The following is a 19,792-nucleotide window of genomic DNA, read 5'->3' as shown; positions in this document are numbered from 1 at the left end:
TGCACAGGGTTCTGCGTGGACTGCACCATCTCTCAGGAAATGCCTCCAAGAGTGGACAGACGGCAGTTCCGTCAGCTGAACCTGCAGAGTCCCGCCTGCCTTTAGAGGCCACAGTGAACAAATGAACGCATACAGGGGTGTCCTGCCGAGTCTGGCACAGATGCCCCTGGCCCATGACCCTGCAAGCCCCATGCTCTGGCTCCACCTGCCATAACCAGAGGCAGGCTGGCTGTGAATGCAGGCCGCTCGTTACTGTGTAACACGAAAAATGTTTTGGTAAAATTGAAAAGCTTTCAGGACCAGAGGTTCTCTCTCTACAGTCACCATGATACAGACCGAAGGTCTCTGCATAACTACAGCACTGGAGGCACCCACGCCGCATGCCAGGCACTGTGCAGAGCGTCAAACAAAAAAGCAGCTCAGCCACCAGCCCTCAAGGAGCATCCAGCTGATGGCGGAAATGAAGGCACTCGGGGCCAACCACAGTGCAAGATGGGACAGGATAGGACAGAACAGGACAGGATGAAGCCAGCATTGTTGGAGGTGCATGGAAACAGGAGAGACAAGCAACCCTCAGGATCAGAGAAGAGTTCACCCAGGAGGCAGGCTGAAGCTGAGTCCCAAGGGATGGACACATTTCAACAGGAGATGGGAGGGGTCGGGAGGACAAGGCACAACCACAGAGCCAGAATAGTCTTGGCACACCATACACAGAAGATCCAACATGGATGACAACCTACTAAGTGTCAGGAACAAGAACAAGACACCCAGCTGCAACCACCAGGATGGCACTAAGAGGACACTTAGACAACATGTAGACACTTGCTGCTAAATATCAACATCTCCATAGATGACAATATGCTGCGTCTCCGAGCTTCCCCTGCAGACCCTGCCTGACCCCTCTCTCCTGTGCTCCGTGCTGGGAAGCTGCATCCTGGGCTGTGCCAAAAGGCCTCCCCAGGTGTTTCAGCCAGCTTTTTCGCTGCTGTGACCAAATGACACAACCAGCGCAATTGTACAGAGAAAAGATTCATTCAGGGGCTCACAGTTTCAGAGTTTCCACCCATAGACAGCAGGCTCCATTCCTCGAGGCTCGAGGTGAGGATGAACATCATGGGGGAGTATGTGGAAGAAGGAAGCAGCTAACATGGGGATCAGGAAGCAGAGAGAGACTCTACTTTGCCAGATACAAAAATACATCCCAAAGCCACGCCCCCAATTCCCACCTCCTCCAGCCACGCCCCCAATTTCCACCTCCTCCAGCCACACCCACCACTTCAGCTACCACTCAGTTAATCCCCATCAACGGATTAGTTCACTGACTGGGTTAAGACTCTCACAACCCAATCATTTCTCCTCTATACCTTCTTGCATTGTCTCACACAGGAGCTTTTGGGGGACACCTCACATCCAAACCATAACATTCTGCCCTTGGCCCCCAAAAGCTCACAACCATCTCACAATGCAAAATGCTCAAAGTTCAAGTCCAAAGTCTTCTCTGAGGTTCAAGGCAATCTTGCATTGCGAGCTCTGTAAAATTAAAAGCAATTTACAAGCATCCAATATATAATGATGCAAAGTAAACATTTCCATTCACAAAATTAGGGGCATAGAAAAAAGGGATTGGACCAAAGCAAGACTGAAATCCAGCTGTGCAAACAAGTCCTGTAGCTCCAACGGACCTGTGTAGCTCCACCCTGTGGCCTTGTTGGTTGCAGTCCAAGTGGCCTGTCTGTTCACTTGTCTCTGCTCAATTCCTATAGCTTTCCTAGAACAATGTCCCACATTATTGGCATTTCTTAATCTCAAGGGTCTCCACTGCAGCTTCAGCTTCCTCCTCACATCTCCACATTTAGCTTTCTCAGGGGGTCCCCGCAGGGACTCCGACCCTGCTGCCCTCTGCCTAGCCTCCTAGGCCTTCCTTTAGAATCTTGGTGGAAGCCTCCATGAACCCCTAACTCCAGCATCCTGCATGACTGCAGAACCAGCACCACGTGGTTGACCCCAAGGTCTGTCGCCATCTCGAGCCATAGCCCAGCCTCGAGGGATCATGACTGCAGCGGCCTCTGAGCATGTTGAAAAAACTTCCTAGGCCCCCTGTGCAAGAAGGTGCCCCACTGTCAAGAGAATTTTCACCTTTACTCCCTGGAGCTTTAGATGGGTGTGGCCTTGTTGCCAGCTCCTGAGATTCCCTCAAGCCATCTTTCCTACTGTCTCTGGGCAAAGTCTTTGGCATTTCTTTAGTGGCAGTAATGTCTTTAACAACTACAGCTTCCTCGGCCCTAGTTTTATTCTGGCCTTTCAAGTCCATAGTTTTCTAAATATTTCTGCTCTGCTTTCTGCTCCTGAATATTACAATAAATTTGACTAAAAGCCACCAGCAATATCCATGGCACCGGCCGAATGCTATACTGCCTAGAAATTTCTTCCACCAGATTAAGATTAAGAAGTTCATCACTTTTAAAATCAGCCTCATAGAAAGTCTCAGGACACAGGCAAAATGCAGATAATTTCTCAGTCGGAACATAACGCAAGTGGCCTCTAGTCCAGTTACCAATAGTGTCCTCCTTTTCCTCTGAACACTCTTAAGTGCTGTCCTCACTGTTCAGAATTCTATTGGCGTTCTGGTCTCCTGAGTTCCCACCAGAATCAGCCACTAATCTCCATACAACAACCTAAAGCATTTCCAGCTTGCACTGCCAAGCATCTCAAAATTCCTCCCACCAATTCCAAAAAGCGCAAAAAGCTTCTGAACCCCATGGTCAGGTTAGAAACAGCAATGACCCCCCCTCTTGGTACCAATTTCCATTTTAGTTACCTTTTTTGCTGCTAAAGGACCTAACCAGAACAATTTTAAGGGAGGATAGTTTATTTGAGGGCTCACAGTTTCAGAAATCTTGGTTCACAGATAGCCGGCTCCATTCCTCAGGGCTGGAACAGCATGGCGGAAGAGTGTGGCAGAGGGAAGCAGCTTACATGGTGATCAGGAAGCAGGGAGAGGTCTCCACTTGCCAGATACAATATATACCCCAAAGCCATATCCCCATGCCCTCCTCCTCCAGCCACACCCTACCACTTCAGCTACCACTCAGTTGGGATTAATTCATTGATTGGGTTAAAGACTCTCACAACCCAATCATTTCTCCTCTGAACTGTCTTGCATTGTCCCACACATGAGCTTTTAGGGACACCTCACATCTAAACCATAACACCAGGGGTGTGCTCAATGGGGCACTGTCCAGCAGATGGGAGGAAAGAAGAGACCAAGGTCAGGTCCAGATTCCCCAGCTTCTCCATGTGGGGCCACTGTGGGTTGGCTGGTCACAGCTCCTGTTTGGAGGTCCTGTCCTTGCAGCCCTGGCTGAATCCGGTCTGGTAACTGGTAACTGCTCCCCTCGCTAGAACTCTACCTTCTGCACCAGTCACAGGCACTACTCCAGCTCCGTGGCTCAGTACACACCCACTTGAGCCTCCCTAACAGCCTCTTTATTAAATGCCCCTCAAATTGCCCAATGTGAGGTACAACTGCTTCTGCCTGGACTATGCAGCCACCTTGTTCAGGGCTCAGGACCACCTCCCCTTAGTCCACCTGAGGAACCTGAGGCCAGGAAATAATATGCAGTTGATTCGGGTCCAGTCATTACTGCAAATGCAAAACCAGGACGGGAACCCAGATCGCCTCTCTCCAACGCCCATGCTCCCAACCTCTGGGGAGTAATTTGTGGTAGATTCAAAGAATCCTGAAAGGAACAAACATCATCTTTTTTGCTAATTCTCAAGAATTACTTATTCATTTTGGACATGTGCAGCTTCTGCCTGCTTTTTAAATGGTCCTGCAAATGAGAAGCTCCAATCAGACGCTCATGTCAGTGAATTATGCTCAATGTGCAAAAACAATCTCAAAAAAAAAAAAAAAAAAAAACTCAGAAATATTCCAGGACTCCAGTCCAGATCCTCCCTAGATCCTGGGTCCTACATCTGCTGTTTCCTTTCTTAGATTCTTAGCTCGTGGAGAGAGAATGCATGTTACTGGTGATGAGCAGGCATATGTCATGGAATTTCTTCAGCAAACATATGCCCCTCATCATTTCTCTACACTGCTCTGAGATCTCGTTCCAGCTCCCCCACCCTGGGAGCTCAGACGCGCGCCACCACTCTGCCTGTCAGAGCAGCTTTCCTGGCTGTTAGACAGTGGGACGGCGTGTTGGGCTTGGGGCCCAAGTCCCAGGGCTCCACACTGCCCTTCTGGAGTGTGGCCTTGCACTGGCCCTGGCTCAGGGGAAGAGCAAGCTTTTCACTGCTCTGATTCCAGAGGTGAGATGCTCACCCTGCATAGGCCGAGCGGGACTGTGGTGGTGCACCCAGCGCCAGGTAGGGACAGGGCACCCACAGTTCCGATGGCCTGAATGCTCAGATAACTGGCCCTCTCTGGGCACCCGGCCTATGCTTGTAGCTAGACGTTGTTCAATTTGGGATTCTATAACTTCATGATATTATTGTTTTACTTCTGAGAGTGAAGTAAGCCACTTGCAAAAAGAGGAACACTATAAGTGGCACTTACAGGAGACCCTTGAGTGGCCAAACTCCGAGGACAACGTGAGAACAGGGCTTGGGCTGGGATGATAGAGGGAGTTCTGTGGTCAGTCATGTTAAGAACGAACTCAACACCACTGAGCTGTGCACTTGAACATGGGCAGGGTGCTAACTGCATGCTGTGCTTTACCACAAGTCGATCTTTTCTCTCTTACAGAGAAAGCAAGAAAGTAAGTAAATAGAACAAGGTTAAAGAAAAACTGAAGGTACAAACTGCCAACAGTGACAGAGTGCTTTCATCAACTGTGGGTCTGCAGGTGGGCTCCTTCCCTTCGCACTGCAGTGCTGGGGCTGGCCGTAGGGGACCTCGAGCAAGCCACACCTGGCCAGAATCTGAAAGCTTCCTAGGCAGGCGGTGACCAGATGGAAATTCCCATTTAACATTCCACTGGGAAATGGCTCACACTCATTCAAAAGCATGTTCCCTGGGGGCTGGATCCCAGGGCACTAGGTTAGCAACGCAGGTGGCAGTGGCACCCAGGTCCACCCACATCCTGGGGTCGTGTCCTAGGGGCTGCACTCTGTGGGACTGGGGCAGTTCAGAGACAAATGAGGGTTCCATAGTGAAGAGTTGCCAAAGTGTGATCTGAAAGAGACTGTGAACACACTGCCTTGGTGCATTTCCTGTTGCAAGAAGAACACCACAGACCAGGCCCATGGTGACAGGAGGTCTGAGGTGAAGGGCCACAGCTGGTGGTGGCCTTCCTGTGCAGGGCATCACACAGTCCTCTTCTTACACAACCAGGAGGGTCAATCAGGGAACTCCCCTATTTACCCAACCCAGTCACCTCCCCTAAACATCCTGGAATTACTTGTCAACACAGGACCCTTGGGATACACACTGAACCACATCCAAAGCATAGCAACAGAGAAGCTTGCTCCAGACCCTCCAGAGGGGGACAGGCAATCAAACCCAGGTGACGCGCAGCAGCCTCTCCCAGAGACCAAGGGCAGACTTGAGCCAGCCCCTTCACCCTTCTCATGCCCACCAGCATTCCCACCTGGGGATTCCTTAGCATGCCCCGGACTCAGGCTGCAATGCACGGCTCACATCCCTGCTCTTCAATGCACCAGCCGCCTGGAGCTTGGTACTGAGAATGCTGAGCCTCTGTTTCCTCATCACCCACAACAGAGGCAAGGATAGTGCCCACTGTGCAGGGGTGGGTGTAGCGAGGACCAGGTGAGACACACTGCAGTGTCTGGCGAACGCCCAGGAGGGCACGTCAGCAGAGTTTTCGTCTCTTGTAACACACACACTCACACACTTACTCACGATGCCTGGCAATGGGGAGATTAAGCTGAATGTGACGTGGTGCCTACTTTCAAAAAGCACAAGCGCTGGCAGGCTGGGAAATAACTCTGTGGTGTGAGATATGATTAAGTAAAAGATGCAATGGGAACACATACTTTTACATAATTAAATTATATCAACTAGATAAAAGATCACTCTCAAGAAAGACAAAGAAATCACACACCAAATCAAATTTTAGTCTTTGAGAGCAGAGAGGTGTGGGCAGCCCTGCTTAATTACTTTCTAAGGGCTGATCTGGGGGAGCTGCTAACAGATCATTGTTATTATGGCTACAATGATCTCTGGGGAGTGGCCACCAGGCTTCAAGCACAGGATGGGTCAGCAACACAAGTGACTCTGGAGCAGAAAGCTCTCAGGAGGTCCCCTCCCAAGGTTTCCAGGATGCTTCCCACTCTAAGGTTTTTCACCATGTTTGCGTCTACAATTGGAGCTAAAATATTTAATAACACTGAGGCACAAGAAAGCCCTAATTCCATTCAGTCATTTCTTAACTGGAGCATATTTTTCTAAGAATGTAAGACTCTTGTTACGTAACTTTTTGGGGGCGATTTAAGTCAAATCCTTTTTACTGTCTAAAGTGCTGGGTTTGGGACTGGGGATGTGGCTCAAGCGGTGGCGTGCTCGCCTGGCATGCGTGCGGCCCGGGTTCGATTCTCAGCACCACATACAAAGATGTTGTGTCTGCCGATAACTAAAAAATAAATATTGAAATTCTCTCTCTCTCTTTCTCTCTCTCCCTCTCTCTTTAAAAAAAAAAAAATAAAGTGCTGGGTTTGCCAAGAACTACTTCATTGTGTCAATTACTTTGGCTTAAAATAATGTGTGCTAAGACTGTCAAACCACCAAATGCTTTCCCCAAATGTTTCTACTTAGTGATTCAAGTGACAGTGTCCAGCTAGAGGCACTGTGTACTGATGGCACAGGACAGTCCTGAGGCGTCAGGCTCAGCCCTCATCAGCCTGCACTCAGGTGGGGGTTAGCCTTGGAGATCGCAGGTCTGGGATGCCTTCTCTCTGAGCACCCAAGTATAGTGGTTCTTGGAGGAGGAGAGAGCTAGGTGTCACATGCCTCATGTGTACAGGTGCACATACGTGCATGCAGACATGCAGACGTAACACGTGTGACAGGCCACGCACAAACATACACACTATGTCAAGGAAGTCAAGGCAAGAGCTTTTCCTCTTGTACACGTGTCATATGGGAGGCCGGGGGCTGGTGTGTGTATTTGAGGAGGCCCTGGAAGATCAATTAGCTGATCTCTGAGTTGACTCCATGGACATTCATCAGGAAACACACCATGGGCCTGGCACTGCCAAGGGGCAAAGGCCCAAAGATGATCCCAGGAAACAGCCTGGAAGGAGCATATAGTCTCAGGCAGGGCACCTGACCCCACTGGCTGGGCCCTGGCAGGTGAGAGAGCCCAAAAGCACCAGGAGCCATAGGCCATACCCTGAAGGGCCTTGGGTGCCAAAGATGGAGAGAGGTGAGTGGAAGGCACTGGACCAGATCTGCCCGGAGGAGCAGATCAGCGTCAATCTCTCCTTGGGCAAGTCAGCCGTGCCCACGGGTTCAAGTTCTGTCTCTGTGCTGACGGCTGACAAATACCTGTCAGTTTCAGCCCAGATGCCTCCCAGGCTCCAGGCCCTGTACCCACAGCTGCACAGCACCTCAGCGGGGCCCTCATGCCCCACACTGAACCCACCACCCACCCACCACCTATCCCCTATCTCTCACGGGCCTGGGCTCTGCCCTGGCTAGAGGAGGCGGGGCCTAGGATTGTCCTTGGTTCCTCCCCCTCCATCCCCTAAGGCAAGTCCAGGTAACATTGCCTGCAAGTATCTCCTGAGCCTTGCTCTCACCCCTCCCATGTAATTACCAAGGCTCTCCTGGGTGACAACCTAATGTCCTCCTCCACCCTGGTCTGCTCTTCCAGTCCACCCTCCCTGCTGCAGGGACAGTGATTTTAAGTCTGAAAACCTAACCAGGTGCAGAGGCAGGAACCTGTAGTCCCAGCTACTCGGGAGGATGGGCTGGAAGGACTGTTTGAACCCAGGAGTTCAAGGCCAGCCTAGGCAATGTAGCAAGACCCTGACCCTCCCCTATACACACAAAAAAATCCTGAAACTCTGATCAAGTCACCCATGCCTCAGCATTGTCCCCGACACTCTCCCTGCTCCTAGCAACAAGACCAAGCTCCTTAGCATAGTCTCAAAGTCCCACACCATCCTCCTGGCCACCTGGCTTTGCTTTCCTTTACCACATACGACTATCCTTCAGTTCCCAACAGGTTCTTCCACCAAGGGAGGGCTTCCTGCAAGGTTCCCTGGGTCTGGAACATCCTTAGCCTCGCCCACCTGCCTGCAGCAAGAGGGCTGGAGGATGGCCCCTTCACCTCCCTTAGGAAGTAGCCCTGACAGAGCCCCAGTCCAAGGCCTATGACAGCCACCATGGCCCCCTGGGCTGTCCAGCACAGCCTATCCCTCTTGGCATAAATAACTGTGAAAACTGGAGGCAGAAAGGCCAGATTGGGGCCACTACTACAACCAAATCAAACTCTGGAAGAGAACTGCTGGGGTCCAAGCTAAAGCAGGTGGGATGGATGGTCAGGTATTTGGGAGGCACAATCCACTGGACCAACTGAAATGTGAGTGGGGAAGAAGAGCCCACTGTTTCTAACACAGACCACATTTTTAACACTTGTAATTGCCTCAGCCTATTGTGGGTATTCACCAAAAATGGGCAGAATGTGTCAAAATGACCTGGGGTCCCTGTTGCACACCTGCCCACGTACCTCCAGCCTCGCTGTCTTGACCTGTGCTGCCCACCCTCCCTGGGAGACTATTGGTGGGAATGACTGAGTTCAGGAGGTGGTCCCACCCTGCGGAGTATGCAGAGTGAAGGGCCACACCTCAAGGAAGAATCGACCCTGAGGGTGAGCGTCACTGGACCTGGCCTCTGGTTCCCCTCCCTCCGACAGCGTTCCTGCCAGGAGGCCTCCTGTCATTCCCACTGTGGGCAGCTCCGTGCAAGGCGTCCTGCCCTCAGGTGCCATGCGCTCTGCAGGTCAGGTGTGCCTCATCATTGGGGGTTGGGGTGTCACTAAGACAGAGTTTAAATATTTTCCAGAAAGCTGCACTTTCACACATGGCTACTCAGCAGACACGTGGGTTCCCACACCTCCAGCGTTGGCCAGTAAAGGAGCCCGTGGACCGTAACTGGAAGTGTCTGTCTAACGCTCAATTCCACGGTGAGTCCAGCACTTCACAGAAAAACTCTTTCAAACAGCTGTTTGTTAAAAGTAAGCCACAGAGGATGGATGGCACTTGCTCCTGCTCAAGACTAAAGTCTCCCCCCAACCTGGGCCCCATGAAAATAAGCAGAACTGTCCGACACCCAGGGAGCAGGAGGGCTGGGCGATGGATGGATGGATGGCGACCACACAGCAGGGGACTTCACAGCCGCTTTTCGTTTTTATTAGCAATGTTTCCAAAGGCATTTAAAACGTTTTGCTAATACTAGAACCCCTCTGTGAATAAGCCAGGGCTTTAAAGATGAATAATAATTTTTCCCAAAGGAAGCAGCACAAAATACCAGTGATTTCAGAGCCTGGAACAGCCGCCTGGCCTGAGTGCTCAGCCTACCGCACGCTTCCCACTCTCCGGGGCCTGCCCGTGAATGCCACTTCCACGCTGCGAGAGAGCTTTATGGCACAAGGACCCCAGAACTAGAAACCAAGAGTCACTTCTCTTCTCTCCTCCGTCCTCCACTCTTATTTTTTAAGAGAATGTATGAAATCACTTCCACTTTCCCAGATATTAACAATGACCAATTAATGACTACTTTTAAAGCAGAGTTTTGTGCATTTTCCACCAAGAAATATGAGTTTGTTTGTAATGTCATAAATGCTTGTGGTTTGGCTATAAAATAAATTCCTTGCTGGGCAGGGGGTGGGGGGCCGAGCGCACCAATTAGCGATTCTCGCTTAGCACAGCGCTTGCTTTGCACTTTTCTGTGGAGGCGTTTCCCTTTGACTGAGCTATCACAGAATGCTAAAGTCAGTACTCTGTCACCCGTGAGCATGCAAAAGAGGGCTGAGAACACTTCGTGTTGTGGAGTCCACATGCTGCCCTCCCAGGAGCACTGGGTCCTGGGTGAAATCCAAGTATTTGCCAACTTGAAAAGTCTACCATTGTCAATTAAGAGACCGTCACCAATACTATAGATGTCAGAGGAGTTTAGGATGACTGGAAAAGGGGATCTTATTTCCCATAACAGAAAGATGAAAATTAAAACACTCTTCCATTTCCAAACTAGAGAAACTAACTGCAGTAGTTCAACGATTATTAGAGCCCCTTCAAAATGTGCCAGGCAGGTAGAGTGAGTTGGTCTGAGTGGCTCCTAAGCAGCACCCCGCTCTCCAGCGGGGAATAGAGGACACCCCCTCCAGGCTCTGGAGGGATGGAGAAAAGGCAGCAAGCCAGGACCAGACGCTTACGACGATGATCGACTTCCCCGTTGTTGTAACACTAGATATATTTCCTGAGTCCTGGGATTATTTAGACGATCACCATCTTTAAACACAGATGATACTGGGTTTAATCTGAGAGAGCTCTGCCTGCTGGAGGAAACTCCACCCCCCCCTCTCTCTCTCTCACACACACACACACACACACACACACACACACACACACACAGAGTTATTGAAACTAAGAAAAGAAAGGACTTGGCCATAGTACCTGTAAAACAGATAAGAACTTAGGTGAGTATCAGCAAGAGGTAATAATGGGAATGTGGCCAGCAAAGGAGCGAACATGACCTTAGGCTGCATTATCAGAAGGAGGACCTCAGAGGCGAGGACGGTGCTCTGCTGTGGAATACCACGTTCACTGTATCAAATTTGAAAATGGACACAAACAAAATGAAACAGGCATAGAGGAGGCAAACCAAGATGATTAAGGGTCTAAAATTCCTTGTTTTTTAATGGTGATGTTTAGTCAAAAGAAGACTGAGAAGGAGCCATCGGGACTGTCTTCCAACAGTGATAACCCAGTAACACAGAAGGAGCTGAAAACTCTTCCGTCCAGACCCTCAGGGAAAGCTGGGGGCCAAATTTTGACTCCATATCGGAAATGACAGTCTAAATGTTCTAAGAAGGAATGGACTAGGCAGGCAGGTAGTGAGCTCCCGAGTCGTGGGGCGGGCGCGGGAACCGAGGCTCCCCCCTGGCCAGAGCAGCTTCCCTCCCTTTGCTGGCCAGCCTCGTCCCCAAGTCATCAACTCTGAAGAAACCACTCAAAGACCTAAGACTGTGAAGCACGCAATGAGAGGACATGCTCAGTCCTGAGAAACCTGTAGCAAGGATGGGCAGGGATGTGCGCTGGCACATTTGGCTGTGACAGCCGAGATATCCAAAGGACACAGAAACACAGCAGCAACATTTGTTCTTTGCCCTCACTTCTTCCCCTCTGTCATCCATTTTCTTAATTCCCATTCTTTTATCAGCAAGGGTCATAGAAAGAGCTGGATATTTAGATTTCAAAACTTCAGATCAATTCCTCAAAATGTTAAAAAAAAAAAAACAGTGACCACGTGACCCAGCAATTGCACTCCTAGGTATCAGCTCAAGACAAACACGTACATCCACTCAAGATGTGTCTGTGTGTAATCCCAGCAGCTTAGGAGGCTGAGGCAGGAGGATTGCAAGTTCAAAGCCAGCCTCAGCAACTTAGCAAGGCCCTGAGCAATTTAGTGAGATGCTGTTTCTATAGGTCATAGAAAAGGGCTGGAGATGTGGCTCAGTGGTTAAGTGCTCTGGGTTCAAGCCCCTGTACCAAAAAAAAAAAAAACAAAAAAAAAAAGATGTGTGTCTGTGGCTGGTATAGAGAGGGAGGAGGAGGGTGGCACAGGAAGCCCTGGGGACCCAAATCCACCACACCCCACAATGTCCACGTGCATATATACCACAATGGATCCGCTTTTAATTACAATTATAATGCACTGATTAAAATAATAATAATAATAATAATAGGAGCTCAGTAAATCAGAGCAAGCCTGTCAGGGGAAGGGGAAAGGAAAGGGAAATGAGATGGACCAAATTGTGTGCAAGTAAGAATACAGCATAAGAAATCTCACTATTATGTATGATTATAACACATTAATAAAAAATATGTATGTGAATTTCATGGTGCATCATTCACAATAGTGAAAAAGTGAGGGGAAAAAACCCAACGTGCACCAGCCAGTGAAGGAATAGCATGTTACCCACAGGACAAGACCTCAATGGCCATAAAAAGGAAGGGCACCCAGCCTGCATGGACGCGCTGGGAGAAGAAGCCAGCAGTGGAGACGGAACGTCGTAGGATTCCACGTACGAGAAATGCCAGGATGCACAGAGCCGGAAAGCAGATGGGCGGCTGCAGGGGCTGAGTGGGGCGCGGTGGGGCGTGACGCCACCGGGTGCCAGGGCTTCTCCTGGGGTGAGAAGGATCTTCCAAGTCCCACAACTCTGAGAGCAACGGTGTTCCTGAAAGGGTGAGCTAGTTCAGGGTATGTGAGTAGCTCCACAGAACTACCATCAGCAAAGCAAGCACAGAGCCCCAGACCGTTTCCCAAGCCCCAACTGTGGGTTCTTTTCAAGTTCCCAAGGTCTCTCTGTGCCTCAGTTTCCCCAAATGTACAGGGAGGATGGTAATGTTATTGCCTCACAGGGGACTCTGAAGAACACCTACAGTGAAAGATGGTGTTTTCTAAACCACAAATCGGCTTGTAAGGCACAACTATTGTCCACTTTTCAAACTACTGCAGGGTTTTTTTTTTTTATAGCATTAAAAAGAAGTCTGTGATTTCTAGCTCACACTACAGATTTTAAATACTTTGAAAAAAAAAGCAATACACACATTTTCTACTTTAATAAGAGAGATGATTCCTGAAAAATAAGACTGGGCAGCCTCGTTGGTAGGCCAGAGATTGTACAAGTTTATGTTTAGCAGCCAGAACAATTAAGTAGGAGAGAGAACAAGAAAAAGAGCGAACAGGGAAGAGGGAAATTTCATTCATTAGAACACATTTTCTTCTTTCTCCCTTCTCACTTTGCATTCTTTTGTCTTTATCTCTCTTGATAAAGTCTTGCAGATAATAAGGGTGGATTGCATTCTCTGAAGCTAATACAGTATAATGATGACTTCTGAGTCCTGAGTTCCCGCCACTATTAAAACCACGAAGCACATTCAACATATGAAAATGTATGAGTTCACATATTATCCCACGCGGTCCTGCCATTGTAATGTAAATCTACTTTAAAAAGAAATTTTTTTTCCAAAGTAGCTAATGAAATATCCAAATGTTTAATTTAGTTCTTGGTAAATGGTGTTTCTGTGGTGCACTGTTTTAATTGAATCAACATAGTAATTAACTGAATTGTATTCATTTGTATTTTCACTTAATGAGAGCCTCTTAAAATGAATGATTTCACATCAAAACATCTATTTCCTAAGTTGTCATCAGTTAAACATACATTTTGCCCCAAAGGCTATTCTTTTTTTTTTTTTCTTTTGGTACTGAGGATTGAACTCAGGGGCACTCAACCCTGAGCCATATCTCCAGCCCTATTTTGTATTTTATTTAGAGGCAGGGTCTCACTGAGTTGCTAAGTGCCTGCTGTTGCTGAGGCTGACTTTGAATTCATGATCCTCCTGCCTCAGCCTCCTGAGCCACTGGGATCACAGGTGTGCGTCACTGTGCCAGGCTCCAAAGGTTACTCTTGCTTCAACTTTATTCATAAGGCAAACCTCACCCTGCACAATACAGAGCTAATAAGAACTTTAAAAAGTCACCCAACAATGTTTGATCTTGTTTGATCTTATTGTTTGATTGTAAGGTGATTTTTCTTAAGCTGGTTTAAAAACACATCATGTTTAAAAATAAACTTAAACTGGATGCGGTAGGGCACGCCTATAATCCCAGCAGCTCTCAGCAGGCTGAGGATCGTGAGTTCAAAGCCAGCCTCAGCAAAAGCAAAGCACTAAGCAACTCAGCGAGACCCTGTCTCTAAATAAAATACAAAATAGGGCTCAGTGGTGGAGTTTCCCTGAGTTCAATCCCCAGTACCTCACCCAATAAAAGAAAACCAAGCTTAAGAGCTGGTTTTTACTTTCTTCTAGACATATTACCAGTAAAATATCATACCAATATCTCCAGGCTGGCAATTAACAGGAAAAGGCAGAAAACCAAAACATTCATGAGTCTTTGTGTAAGCCAACTTCATGACTGAATTTCTATTTAAGAACCATATAACCAGACTCCCGAACAACTGCTCAAATAAAAATATCTACAGTCACTTTCATATCCAAGTCAAACTGTCAATGATACTGCTGCCCACATACTAATTTTTGAAAGGCTTTATGGCTGGAAGTCATTTCATGTAATTTTCAGCCGCATGCCCTTTACAATTAAGGCAAAGAGAATTCTACCATAAACATGGATCTTGGAGATCAAAAATAGTAATTTGGATATGATCAATCATAAGTCAATTAAGGAAATTACTCAATATATTAATTGAAGAAGGGAATCAACCTGCTGGCATCCCACCACTGGACTATGAAGTACCCCAGTGGCAACAGTACCAAATCCATTCTACCCAGCCATATGAAAATCACAAGCTGCAAAACCTGTCTGAGTACACACTGTCATGAAAAAGATGATAAATTTCACCAGAGAGAGAGAGAAAAAAAAAAAAAAAAGAAGAAGAAACTCAGTATACAGGATGGATCAACACACTCGCTACTCTTTACTGCTACAGTGATACCTCTTGTTTGCAAACAGGTGTTAGGTCTCCCTAGACTACAATTACAATGAAAAATCTCTCCAGTTGCTCAAGACTCTAGAATTCAAAATTATCCCGACTGCAATGTAAGCATATTCTACAAAATACACATTTTTTTTCCTTTAACAAACTTTGGGGGTCCTCTGATGAAGCAATAACCCCAACATGTAAAAAAATAGGCGGTAAACTTTTGTGCATGAATTATCACACCTCATGTTCTGATAATACATGCAGCGTGCTGTGAAAATCTGTTTCAGCCCTGCTAGTGAGACAAGAACTCTTCCAAGCATGCAGGATTTCATATTTGTTTACACGATGCCCTATGCACAGGTAGGAATGTTTCCTTCCTGTAAAAAAATGCAACAAAAAACTATTATCCCGCACGCCAAATAAGACGCAGCACCCTGGAGCCAGTCCTCGCCGTCTTTGCGCTGGAAAGCTACGGGCTGCGCGAAACGGCGGGGCTGTGGGGCGGCCCGGGCGGGTCCCGGGGTCCCTCTGCAGCACACCCGCGCATCCCGGGAGTCGGCCGGTGCCTGGGGCTGACCGCCGGGCGCAGCGTCCAGGGCGCTGCTCGCCGGGGAACGGGGCGGCCGCGCCGCCGCTCCTCCCCGGGCCGGGCCGGGCCGCCGGCCTCCCCGCCGCCTCCCGCGCTTCCCGCCGGGGTCTGCACGCCGGCCGCGTGCGCGGGGCCCGAGGCGAGCGCGGCCCCGCGGCCCCAGCACAATGCGCCGGCGGCGGCGGGAGCGGGGCCCCCGCGCGGCCTCCGCGGCCGCCGGGCCTGGCCCCCGCGCGCCGCCCGCCGCGGGCCCTCACCGTTGCAGAACTGGAGCAGCGAGGACGTGTCGTACAGGCTGCTGTAGCTCGAGAAGCCGTCCTCCATGCTGAGGCCGCGGGCCGCGCCCGCTCCCGGCCGGCCGCCGCTCACCCACACACTGAGCCGAGCCGCGCCGCGGCGGCGCTGGCGCTGGGGCCGGCCCTGCTGTGGCGGCGGCTGCCGCCGGTCACCATGGCAACCGGCCCGCCGCCGCCGCCCGCGCTGCCCGCGCCGCCCGCCAGGGGGCGCCTCGGCGGCGCGGGGACGTGGCGGGCGGGCGCGGCGGCTGCCTCCCGGCCCGGCCCTGCAGCGGCGGGCGGCCTCGCGGGGACAAAGGGCGAGGCCGCGAGCAGGGGCGCGGGACCCTGCCCACGCTCGGCGGACGCGCTGTCCTCGCGCCGTGCGCAGCTCCGGGACCCAGAGCGGACAACTGGCCGGGCGCTTCCCCGGGGCCGCCTCCTCCGAGCGCGCCCTCGCCGCCCGTTTCCCCCCGCGGCGGGCCCTGCCTCGGCCAGGACAGCGCGCAGCTGCCACCCTCCGCGGCTTCCCACCCAGGGCAGCCCGGCCCGTCACAGTCACAGCCTCGCATCTGCCTTCATTCAGTCAGGGCGAGGCCGAGGGTCAGGACAAAGTACCGTAGCGGGAGAAGCGCGCCCATCCGCGAGTTTGCAACTTTTCCTGCCCCTATTAATGCTAGGTCAACCCACCAGAAGTGATGACAGTGCGGGTACTAGCGGTGAGGGGGCTCTAACCCCATGGACTTGGTCCAGAAGCGACAGGGTGACGTTTACACCTCTGATGCACAACCACTCGTCGTTGAGTTATATGGGCAAATCTGAAGTTTTAGGTGTGAACCTGTGTAGGTTGAACATAGCGGGGGATGTATGAGCTATTGTTAGGAAACTTTTGGGCCTCCCTAGGTCTGGAGGCCTGTCTTTCTGGAAACTACTAGAGTAGATATCAGTAAATGGCAGGGTGGGGGACGGGGTCTGTCACTCTGTGTGTGGCCCATTTAGTTTATGGGGAAACCAGGCTGCTGTTAGGTGCTGCAGGCAAAGGGGGACATTTAAGGCCTGTTCTTTAAGGAAAACAAGGATTGTTGACAAGGGACGATATATCGAGGATAAAGGCTGAAAGACCTAGGTGGGTGAAGGACAGTGGGCAGGACGTCCTAAGGATGTTGCAGGAAAGAAGGCCAGCAGGACCTGCAGAGGGGCCAAGAAGCCTGCCCTGCCTGGTGGAAATGGATGGCTCATGTAGCAGACATTCGCAGAATGAGATTGGGACTGAGGGCCAGGAGCCAGGGAAGAGAGTTCCAAGAGCCAGAGGGGACTAAACAAGACCCTGCAGGAGATGGAGGGCTATGTGGAGGTTTTCATGGGTGCACATGCTGATGAGAATGGGGCTGGGAGCTGAGTCTGTGTGTGACCTGGACACCAGGGGTCAGGGACTGCTGCTGGAGCAGCCCAGGGTGTCTTGAGTGTTCCAGAAATGAGCACTGAGGTCCTGGACAGAGGAACCAAGGTGGACCTGGGGGATAGGCAGGGACAGCGAAACCTCCAGTGAGGAGTGCCCTGTGGCAGCTGGAGTGAGAGGGTTGGGCTCTAGGAGTCCTTGGCAAAGAGTTGTAAGTGAATTCTCTAAAGGAGAGAGTGGAAAGTCAGAGGGGAGCTGGGGCAGAGCTTGGCAAGGGGGGGGAGAAGGAAATTCCAAAGGAGCAGTTGGAGAGGCCAGAAGTTCCGCGGAGGATGTGGTGCAGGAAGCTGAGAGCACAGACAGCTTCCGGGGGTGAGTGCTTGGCAGGGTCCTCTGCAGAGGGCCAGGGAGGATGCAAATGGGGAAAGACCCTTCATCTGGTGGCAAAAGGCTCCCAGGTGACCTGGAGCATCTCAGGGAGGCAGTGGGAATGGAAACCAGGTTCCTGGATGCCAAGAGGAGGACACATGTTTGAGGACTTCATCAGGGAAGGGAAATGAGAGCCCAAGACACTTGGCAAAAGGGCCAAGTAAAGGTCTCCCTGTCCCCTGCATTTCTAAGAGGCAGGTGCTGTGCAGAGAGAGCTTCCAAAGGATGACACGGAACACGATGAACATTCTGAGTTTGCCCTCCTGTTTTCTCATTTGCCACCCTTCCCCTCTTCGGTGCCCATCTTCACACTCTCTGTTCAACCTCCCAATCTCGAGCTTCAGGATCCAGGGGAGGGTTGGCATAATCCGGGCATGGCATTTCTGAACTAGGAAGGGAAATGTTAACTATGAATACATGATTAAAAGTTGCTTCTCTTGGGTTGGGGCTGGGGCTCAGAGGTACAGTGCTCGCCTGGCATGTGTGAGGTGCTGGGTTTGATCCTCAGCACCACCTAAAAAATAAAGAATTGTGTCCACCTATAACTACAAAATAAATATTTTTTAAGAAGTTGCTTCTCTTTAGCGAGTTTTTAAAAAATATTTATTTTGTATTCCTGACTTTGAATGGTAAAAGAATACTATCTGGTCACTACAGCTGATGTTTGGAAGTAAAGAAAATTCAGAAGTGGGAAAGGAAAACTCTGTTTAAAAGTTCAGCTGCAAATTTGAGCTGGAGATTTTCTTAGAAGATATTAATTCCACTAGAGTGGAATTACAAGGAAGAACTCAGTCCACTTGCTTTTGAGTCAATAAAGATCATCATTACACTCAACCTAGGGTATCCAACAGCTGTGTTTTTCCCACAATGATAAAACCTTAGGCTTAAAAAAAATTTAGAATCATTTCAAGCATATTAACATTAAGTCAATTAGGTTTAATCTACATGACACTAAAAAAAGAATTCATGGAGAAAGTTCAAGAAAAATCTCTGAAGATTTAATTAATAATGTGTGATATTTTTCCCAATTATTTTAACAGACTGTGATTCCACATCATTTTGAGGTAATTTGTGGCCTAAGCCCAGAAAATGTTGTCATTGTAATAAATGATGTACACTCTGTAGGACAATGTAACCATAGTGTTCAGTGAAATTAATAACAGCATTTGTATAATGTGTGAAAAAAGAGAAAAGAAAGTAGGAGCTCTGTAGCCTTTATTCATAGAGCAATAAAAAAATTACTTAGAAACATGAAGCCTTGCACATCTATTGTTTAATGAAACAGGCTTCCAAGAACATTTACACAGTGCCAGACACCAGGCTTGGGGCCGAAGGTGCAGCACAGAAAACATGGAGACTTTCCAACTGCAGGTGGCCATGGACTCAGGTTATAGGGTTGTAATCAGCACCTTAAAAATGAAATAGAAAATTCCACTTCTGGGTATGTTCTCACAAGAACTGAAAGCAGAGACTTCATAGGTATTTGTACACCCGTGTTCACGACACGATCGTGCACAGTAGCCCAAAGTAGGAGTAAACCAAGTACACTCCAATGGACGATGGGAGAAGCACAAGGCGGGAGAGCCGGACCACGGAACATTACATTTTTAAAAGAGAGGGCATTCAGACACATGCTATGGCACAGATGAACCTTGAGGACATAGTGCAGAGTGAAATAAGTTGGTCCCCAAAGGACAAATGCTACAGGACTCCACTTATATCAAGCTCTAAGAGTAGGCAAATTCATAGAGATGGAAAATAGTATGGTGGGTGCCGGGGGCGTTGGGGAGATGGAATGGGGACAGAGTTTCAGTTTGGGATGATGAAGAAGTTCTGGAGAGGGATGGTAGCAATGGTGGCCCAATGATGAGACTCTGCCAATGCCTCAGAGCTCTCCCCTTAAAATGAATGTAATGGTCAATTTTATGTTCTCTGTTACCACAAATAAAATCATGAAATGGACTAGAGAGTTGCCACGGGTACTGGACATAGTAAGAACACATATTTTTACTTGGATTGTGAGTCTTTCCTTTAAATGCAGCTACCTGGGCCTAGTTGAAATTTAAAGCATGTTCCCCCAGGAATATGCAGAGGTATGCTGATGGTAAAATGGATACATAATTACAAATAGTAAGTGCCATGAAACAAAAATGGAAGGATTCCGGTAGTTCTGGAGGTTCTGAATTGGCCTGAGGAGGAAATTGAAGGACCAGAGGGGAGCACTGAGCTGGGGAGTCCACTTCTGGCAGATGAGGGCGCCGAGGAGCCTAGGACTTCACTGTGGCAGAAGGGGCCTGCTCACAGGAGGGCTCAGAGATCCCGTTAGAGGCTGTGGTTTCTCTCTAAGACCAAAGAAAAGTTGACCTTCAGTTAGTGTCATAGGCTGAATTATGTCCCCTCCAAA

General features: G+C 49.5%; 1 protein-coding gene across 6 annotated transcripts in view; it reads right to left on the bottom strand.

The window, feature by feature from the left end:
* The window catches only part of EML1 (EMAP like 1), a 165,716-nt gene that overhangs the window by 105,660 nt on the left and 40,264 nt on the right, over positions 1-19,792 (bottom strand). For 3 of the 6 annotated variants that reach the window (XM_081291995.1, XM_081291992.1, XM_081291996.1), the window contains exon 1: positions 15,543-15,710. The exons of 2 other annotated variants lie outside the window; for them this stretch is intronic. In XM_081291995.1, coding sequence (XP_081148121.1) covers positions 15,543-15,609 — 67 coding nt within the window. In that variant the 5' untranslated portion in view covers positions 15,610-15,710. Of the gene's footprint in view, positions 1-15,542; positions 15,711-19,792 lie in introns of those variants that run through there. One more of the 6 variants, XM_081291991.1, reaches the window with a different exon arrangement.

Source organism: Spermophilus citellus, assembly GCF_964194105.1.
Source record: "Spermophilus citellus genome assembly, chromosome: 4".
Taxonomy (NCBI): Eukaryota; Metazoa; Chordata; class Mammalia; order Rodentia; family Sciuridae; genus Spermophilus; species Spermophilus citellus.
The sequence above is the reverse complement of the archived record's forward strand: the minus strand, read 5'-3'. Positions and strand labels throughout refer to the sequence as shown.